This window comes from Cydia pomonella, chromosome 4, assembly GCF_033807575.1.
Source record: "Cydia pomonella isolate Wapato2018A chromosome 4, ilCydPomo1, whole genome shotgun sequence".
Classification (NCBI taxonomy): domain Eukaryota; kingdom Metazoa; phylum Arthropoda; class Insecta; order Lepidoptera; family Tortricidae; genus Cydia; species Cydia pomonella.
In genome coordinates this window covers 12,945,544-12,954,777 of record NC_084706.1, presented here as the reverse complement: position 1 = coordinate 12,954,777, position 9,234 = coordinate 12,945,544, and the positions used below count along the sequence as shown (strand labels likewise).

The 9,234-nt window shown below is 35.4% G+C and overlaps 1 protein-coding gene across 1 annotated transcript in view; it reads right to left on the bottom strand.

The window, feature by feature from the left end:
• LOC133517118 (uncharacterized) overlaps window positions 1–9,234 on the bottom strand; it is a 59,597-nt gene continuing 50,363 nt past the window's right edge. The window contains exons 5-7 of the mRNA XM_061850277.1: window positions 5,187–5,353; window positions 4,810–4,869; window positions 1–3,334 (exon numbers count right to left, since the gene is read on the bottom strand). Of these exons, the coding sequence (XP_061706261.1) occupies window positions 3,258–3,334; window positions 4,810–4,869; window positions 5,187–5,353 (304 nt within the window). The 3' untranslated portion in view covers window positions 1–3,257. The remainder of the gene's footprint in view (window positions 3,335–4,809; window positions 4,870–5,186; window positions 5,354–9,234) is intronic.

The following is a 9,234-nucleotide window of genomic DNA, read 5'->3' as shown; positions in this document are numbered from 1 at the left end:
TTCTTAAAGAAATAGTTTTATTCTCGATTCCGACTAGAGCGAAGTAATTAAATTTCATTCGGAATGTTCTGAAATAGTTCCTTTTACTGAAGTTAAATTTATTTTTATAAGTAGCTTATATAATTGTGTTCAAACTAATGGAAAAATGTCGAAGTAGGTACCGTAAAATTGGGCGATGAAATAATAAAGGGACCAGATTGGCAGGTTCGAAATTGATAATGATAAAGGATCTTTAGTTATCTTGATTCATATCTTGATTTATTCTTATAATAATATCTTTAATTAGCTTGATTCATTCGGGAAGAGAAATAGAGTAAGTTATGGCGTTTCACCAGATACCATACGAGTAAACAGTTACAACCAGTATAATACATGTATCATAAATACCGGGTGTACTCCTCAAATTAAACAACATTTGCTCAGCAACTTTTTAAGTAACTTGTATATTGATTTTTAGAACGTTTTAAAGTTTATTCTAAGACGCAATGTATTGCGAATTTTGTTATGTTTAAAGGGTGACAAGAAACGTCAATTACACTGATGACAGTGTACATTGAAGGTAATATTTATTTTGTATGAAAAATAGGAAGACAAAACACTTCATAATTTTTAAAAGTCACTGAACAAATTTAATGTTGGTTAGTTTGAGGAGTACAGCCTACATTTAAATTTTTTGCTCGGGTTACAGGCCACACTCGGTATATGTATACAGCGTGTATTTTTGATACGACCATATAATCAAATGGTAGTTAGTTAAGCCTTTAATGAACACACTTTCATTAGGTTTTATAAAAAATGGACGACTTTTATTTTTTCATATTTGACTTTTATTTTACTTTTATTTTTTGACGACCGGTCTGGCCTCGTGGGTAGTGACCCTGCCTATGAAGCCGATGGTCCCGGGTTCAAATCCTGGTAAGGGCATTTATTCATGTGAATAGCATGGATATTTGTTCCCGAGTCATGGGTGTTTTCTATGTATTTAAGTATTTATAAATATTTATATATTATATATATCGTTGTCTAAGTACCCTCAACACAAGCCTTATTGAGCTTACTGTGGGACTTAGTCAATTTGTGTAATAATGTCCTATAATATTTATTTATTTATTTATTTTATTTTAATAATATAGCCAGCAATGTATCACTATTTTGTGCTAACTCAAATCGTCGCATTAATGACGCGACGTCACAACTGTCACAATCACAAGTAATCACGATGTACGAAATACATTGTTGCTCGAAAAAAAAATAACAAAATTAATTATGCGGTTGTGGTTAACAGTAAATTAAAAATTTCCTTCAGAATCATTTCATACTACTAAAACCTACATCTCGTTTAAGTTTGTGGTTATATCAAAAATACACGCGGTATCAATATGTGTAGTATAGTGAATATAACAACCAGGATAGAAGGAACCCGGTTTTGAAAGAGCCACTTTTTGCATTTATTTCAGTAGTTTGAGAACGAACTTTGTAGTAACTTTAATTTTTTAAGGTTCCGTAGCCAAATGGCAAAAAACGGAACCCTTATGGATTCGTCATGTCTGTCTGTCTGTCCGCCCGTTATGTCACAGCCACTTTTTTCCGAAACTATAAAAACTATACTATTGAAACTTGGTAAGTAGATGTATTATGTGAACCGCATTAAGATTTTCACACAAAAATAGAAAAAAAATACAATACATTTTGGGGGTCCCCCATACTTAGAACTGAAACTCAAACATTTTTTTTTTCATCAAACCCATACGTGTGGGGTACTCGTATCTATAGATAGGTCTTCAAAAATGATATTGAGGTTTCTAATATCATTTTTTCTAAACTGAATAGTTTGCGTGAGAGACACTTCCAAAGTGGTAAAATGTGTGCCCCCCCCCCCCCTGTAACTTCTAAAATAACAGAATGAACTAAAAAAAATATATGATGTACATTACCATGAAAACTTCCACCGAAAATTGGTTTGAACGAGATCTACGAGTAGTAAGTAGTTTTTTAAATACGTCATAAATGGTACGGAACCCTTCATGGGCGAGTCCGACTCGCACTTGGCCGCTTTTTTTATTCTTACTAAGTACACTATTTTACCGTCTCCTACAAACTTTAAACGCATTTGAATACGCTCCGAAACTACCGAAATAATGCAAATATCTCTTAAAACCTGGCTCCTCGGTGCCACTTTCCCCCTTCATATTGTATGCAGAGACATATCTAATTTTAGAAAGCTCTTAAAGAAAGGTAGTCTCAACTGCACTACGTATATACACCGTGTTTTTTTTTATTTCCGTTAATTTCAAGGGTGCATCCCTGAGCTTAAATTACTTTCTTAAAAACACCGGTATTCTAATTAACTCCATTTCAGAGATAATCAATAATTATTTTTTATCTTATAAGGCCTTTACGAGCGTGTACACTAGCCTTAGGGCCTGTTTACATATTGATTAATGTTTAGTACGAGTGCTACTAAACGTAAGTGCTATCTCGGACGATCGATGTTCGAAATGACAATGATATGTCACCGTTTTCAATTGTTTGGTTGAGTTGAATGTAATGCCCATGTTACAACAACGCTATATATGCAACATTTATTTCCTTTTTTTTATTAACTATTCCATTAAGTTTCCTTAAACGTCCTTACCGATACCCCAAAGTTAACGGAATTCAATAAAAACACGGCGTATATTGCAAATCCAAATATTGTAAATAATAGTTTATGATATTAATATTATTATAATATTGACAATTCGAATCCCCACATATCGTATCAGACTTATCAGCTTCCATGGTAAAATAATACAGTGAAACATTAATTTTCTAAATTCACATCTCATTTTCTTAAAGTCAACCAAACATATTAGTCCCCATTCGATTGTTAGTTTCTTAGGCAGAAATATAAATGACATGAAACTCATTACAAACTGAGACTGACATTAGAAACCTATTTTATCTGTAAAACTCATATTGATTGAGTAGACGTAGAAATCACGTAGTAATATAGTTATTTAAATTAAAGGGTTTCAAAATGACTCTGATTTCTTTGGATAAATTATGTCTGTCTTGCCTCCTAACATACAAGAATCTTTGGCTTATTCACAAATATTCTGACGAAATTATCTTGAGTAAAACTAACTACAAATATATATACATTCTTTATAAGAATTAATAACATCGTCATTTATCTTACAGCTTGCTCCTTATCTACAACGAATATGTTACAGATTTGTTTACTAGGCTAGGCCTTATTATTAATAGCAAATAAATCATGAATTTGGTATAGTTATAAAATGTACAGATATTAATGAGACCATGACGATCCAATATGGAGCAACATTAATACCTGAAACAATAAAAGAAAAAGTTTTAGTAGTCATCGAGTAAAGTGTAGTATTTGCTTCGCATTAGGACTGAAGTTACTACGATTGTAAGTATAAAATAAGCAAGTGCTCGTCTCTACAACGCTTTTTCATTTCGTGTTTTGCCTCCTGTCACGCTTTTGCACTCACTCTTTCATTCTCCATTACCACATTTATATTTTACCACGCTAAATTCATATGCCAATAGTGGCATTGCTACATGTAAACACAGTCTACGACTTTTACCAGTCTAACTATAAATAACCTTTTGCCTCCTTCATATGTTACTCTTATGTAATCAAATCGTTTGTCCTCCTTAGTAGTTCGTGTAAGGAATTTATACAATGTCCACTTGACTTGTATTACAATAACTGAATAAGTATTAATATCTAAGCAATCGACCCTATTCGTACAATACTTATAAGCAGGGATCGGAAACCGGTATTTTTTGTATGGGAACGAAAACGGTAGTTTTTCGTTCTTTGTTAATTATTTCATTTCTAATTGGGCAATCTAATAATACAAAGTCGTTATCTAAAAACACACCCGAGTCCTATATTTGGAGTATAAAATAAACCGAAATATATGTTTATTTCAGAGTTTTTCCAAAAAACCGGTTCCGATCCCTGCTTATAAGAAGTCACATTCATTCGTTCATTCTTTTAAAATTATGGCTTCAGTCCAGTGGGACTATTTCGCCAGTATCAAGGTATTAGGAGCTTTAAATACGAAAAAAATTGTATGGTTAGTACAAGATAGTGTACGGTGATTTTATCAGCTTTTGTAAAGGAATATCTGGACTTTACAAGTAGCCCGTGGACTACCGGCCGTTGACTCCAAAATGGTGGTTAAATGCGTTTCAAGGTTGATTATCCATTCACTGCACACTTCCACATTTAGTTTACTGCATAATAAAAAGCAATTGATATTACACTTTAAACAATATTAAGGCGCAAAAAACAAAGGAATTAATCACGAGGCGTCGCTCGAACCGGAAGACTATAAGAAGTCACAGCGGTAAGAAACCAATCTCTCAGTATGAAAAGTGACATTTCTTCAACCAAAAACGTCACTTTTGACTCTGATAGATCGGTATCGTAAAGTTGTGACTTCGTATAAGCATTGTTCTAATCGGATGTTTTATATTATTATTAATCGTATGGCATGCATAAAGAAGGCAATCAGAGTATCCTTGAGGTCGCTAAGCCAGGTTACCAACTCAGGCGTGACTGACTCCAGATCTTCAGCTGATCCAGAATACGAGTGAAGGGGACAGTGTTGGAAGATATGGTCAGTGGTCTGCTCTTCCTCGCCGCACTCGCAGAGAGGAGAATCTTTCCAACCCCATTTATATGTTAGGGAATTACAACGGCCATGCCCAGTTCTCAGCCTATTTAAGCGACACCAAAGTTTGCGGGGGATGTTTTATAAAAACAATATATCGCGAATATAAACTTACCACTATCTGGTGCAGACGTATGCATTGAATTTGATGATTCAGGAGGCGTAACAGGTGGATCTATAAAAACAATAAAAGATTATTTACCGTCGTTTTATGTGACTGCTGGCTACACAATGAAAGGCATTCAATTACGAATTTGGGTTTATAAAACGAGCTCATAGATATCGACATTGTTATTGCCGAATAATAACATTTTCACTCCTTATGTTGTCCATAATTTGCAGTTTTTAAAGGTATAAAATGGAGAATTTATGTTTATGATCTGTGTGTGTGTAACTGAAACAATTTAATCATTGGTTCAACGTATTTTACACATGAAAAAAAAAATCAATTTTTTTAAATTAGTTTTTGAGGAGGTTGAAAATGTATGTCACCTCTATAAAATATATCCCGTTTCCTACTAAAGTAGTTGGCGAGCGGCACTTGCATGTCGCAGAGAATCTCCACAGTCGGGGGCAAAGCGTCGACCCTGACCACGGCGCTGGTGAGCGCAGTATACCGGCCTTCCAGCAGTTTGATGGTGGTCTTCGCGTTCAAAGGCCTGCGAAGTTACATTTTCAAAAAATAAGTGTTCAAGATCAACTATTACAGGGATGAGTACGATGCAATATTTTTGCCGAAGTTTATATTTTTTCTTACTTTACTACGTTACAACAGTTAAATATCCTAAAATAATAAATGAAATAGTTTTAAAAATTTTATGACCAATAATTTAAGAAAGAATTGATAATTAGTTCAGATGATATGATGATGCCAGAAAAAAAAAACGAAAAAAGAAACTATATATAATATTTATATACTTCTGTTTCTGCTATCGCTGGCTCATTCCGTAGGTACCTTTTCATTGTAAGAAGTATGATATGATATGTATGAGAACACTTTTAAAGTCACAGTCCCATTCGAACATCTCTTGAAATGTTATTCCAGATCAATTACACTAACCGATGCAGCCGTTGTTATATGCCAATATCTAAATACCCGGTCACGTAAGATGGCCACTTTCAAGAAAAGTTAATCCCCTTGTAATATTATGATAGCCCAAAGATATTAAATTTGTATCCCTTTTGGTCCCTTTGGCCGGGTTCGGGAAAATGCCAATGGTAGGAAATCCGGCACGCCTGGCATTCGCGGTACGCAGGTTCGACTAACTTTCATTAGGAATCCGAATTATTTAGCCTAAACTGAGTTTGGAATTTATGGACTCTTAGTTTGACAGAAACCGCTATACCGTAATAAGTAGTAGATTGTTAACCAAGGGATGAAAGGCACCCATTTCTGCCGAGGTAGTTAGTTAATAGTCAGAGGCTGAAATCATGCCTTTCTTCCGAGTTAAACACTCTATTTCTCATTTCGAATACGAAGAAAGTAATATATATGTATATTTAAAAAAATTAGTATGTTGTAATTGTAATTCTAACGTATTATTTATTGTACTAAAAATAAGTAATTAAAATTACTTTCCGACTTTTTAAATAACAGTACAGTTTAGATTTAATCGTTTCTATAATAATAATATCCAGTTGGTATGATATTTTTAAATTATAAACGTCTACCATGTATGTTTTCATCTTAGCTAATAATTATAATTTTCTTATCCTGAATATGCTTTTTGTCATTATTATAAACGGCTCGAATCCCTTCCCTTATGTTTCCACTATAACCAACGTCCAAGTGAGTGTTCTACGTTATTCGGCAGCGATTTGGAAGTTTGTTGCCCTCGCGTACCTACTGTTTGAATCGATTATGCGAATCAGATTCCCATTGTACTGCATTGGAAAGTTCCGTCCTTCCGTTTATATGGAAACTGTGGAATTATAGTAATATAGTACCTAACTATGAACGCAAATGTGACAATGCGATTCGACAAAGAGACAGAGACAATTATTACGAGTAAAACAAGTAGCTATAGTCAACCGTTCTAACAAATCGCATTGATCTCTTGTTACATTGTTTAGGTTAACTACGATGTCTATCATTGGTGTATTCCCATTTGTCCCCATCCCAAGTGACCGCTGCCATACATGAGTCAGGAACAAATGGGAATGATTTACATGAAAACACCTATCCCATCTGTGCCCGGCGGGAACAAATGGGAATACACCACATCGGTTAATAGACATGTAACAATATAAATAAAAATATCCTTTTAACACGTAGCAGCTTTAATTATTTGACGATTTTAACATCGAATTGATGTAAATAGTACTACCACATATTCTTAAATATCCATTTACATATTAACTTCTAAATGTTACGCAATTAGTAAGTAACCTTTTGTCAAACGCAGCACGAGAGAAATTGAATTCCAGCGGATTTCTACCAACTATTAGAATCAATCTATATTTATTGAGTGACGGAAATCTCGGTGCTCGCATAATGAAATTGAGGTCTCCTGTGACATTTAATTGTTCACGTTGCGGGGCAATGCATGTTGAAGTGACCGAGGCACTGTTATACATATTAAGGAATACTCATTATACTATATGTATAAACTTCTTACATATTTTTTGAGGTGCAATATGAATACGGTTAGTAAAACCAGTAATAGATTAACTAACTTGTATCGTCATCATTCAATATCACTGACATTTGATGTCTCCCGGCAATTTACATTTTCAAATAGTTTATATCCATTTAAAAGACAAATAATTAGCCCGAAATACATACAAATCAATAATGCAGCCCTGTGAGTGTGGGTGGCTCATAAGATAGCGTCGAGCAGCTGAAATATATAATTTGAAAGATCGCCATCGCCACAAGTCACAACACATCATTGATGTTTATTTAAGTATCCAGTAGCAACAAGATTTCTGATTGTTCTATTGGCCGATCGGCTACGTTTCCACGGGAAACGCCAAACTACGCCTGCGCGCTAGGCCAGTTTCGCTCAAGCGTCTCATCTCACAACAAATGTGTCTGCTGACAGTTGACTTTGATTGTGATTGTGAATATTTAATTAGTTTTAGATAGTGCTCAGACCTGGTCTTTGACGGAAGATCAGAAGTCCAAACTCGGGGTTTGCCAGAAAGCTATGGAGTGCAGCATATTAGGTGTTTAAATTAAGAGATCGAGTCCAAAACACTAGCTGCGCTCTAAGACTCAAATAATAGACGTAGCTTGGAAAGCGGCTAAGCTGAAATGGGACAGGTAGACCACGGGCCAGGAGCATATTTCGTCAGTCATCGCCTCCCGGCTGATACTTTGTCAGATGATAGTTTAGATGCTGTTTTAAACTAAAAAAAACCGTCAGCCGGTTCTATCGCGGTGGAATGATCGTCATCTTACCACTTTATGTGCGGAAAAGTATGCGTATTGTGAAAATTGCGTAATCCGTTTATGCTTTTCAGATGAAATGCTACATGCAAAGTTTCATGATTTGTTATTACTATCATAAAAGGTATAGCATAGCGCTTATTTTTTACATGTTCATGCGACCAGCTGATGTTCTTACCACCGCGATATAATCGGCGAACGTTTTTTTTTAAGTTAATAACAGCATTTGAACTATCATTTGATAAAGTATCAAACGGCAGGCGATGATATTTTTTTTTGTTTCGTTGGCTGCCGTTCCTCAACCCACCAACGGAGCGGCAGCTGACGTCCACGAGGGTTCATCGTTCGCGGTCTATGGGCTGGTCATGTCTGCCGAATGCCGGACGACTTGTGGGCCAAGACAACCACTGAGTAGGAGTCCCACAAGTCTAACCGAGGAGTCGGTAGACCTCGTTGGCGATGGCGGGATAACTTGGACTCCTTTTTGAGAGGCTGACCAGATAAAGCACTAAACAGAGACAAATGGAAAAAGAGGGGGGAGGCCTTTGCCCAGCAGCAGTGGAACACAGTGAGCTCTTAATAATAATAAAAAAGCTGTATGGACACAATTATTGTCAATGGTATAATTTATGATAATCCAAGTGACATTTGCACCATATTTAATGATTTATTCGTGGACGGTGCAGGGAAAAAAAGTACTCAAGTCGGTAGTAGCCGTGTCGTACCAGGACACTAAAGGGCTGGCATCGGATCGACCAAGGTGGAGAAAATTTCATCAAGCTGCACCGACAAGAGCTCAAGGGCTCTTCTCAATAATAGGAATAATCTTGTCAATAGGAAGCTCAATAAAATGTCACCACAAGTACGTCATATACTTGACACCCATCTCCGAAGAATTCACCAGAAAAATACTGTCTACCTACCGCCATATTCCACCACCAGTTTTACGTTTCCAGTTTTAGATAATTATAGACCTATCACGCTAATACCAGTTTTATCAAAACTTTTTGAAAAGGTTATGCTGATAAAAATAAATGAATTCTTCAATTACTTTATAGTAATTGAAGAATTAATTTATTTATTTTTCTTCAATTACTTTATAGTCATTGAAGAATTCATTTATTAAGCACTGCTCAGTATGGTTTTCGA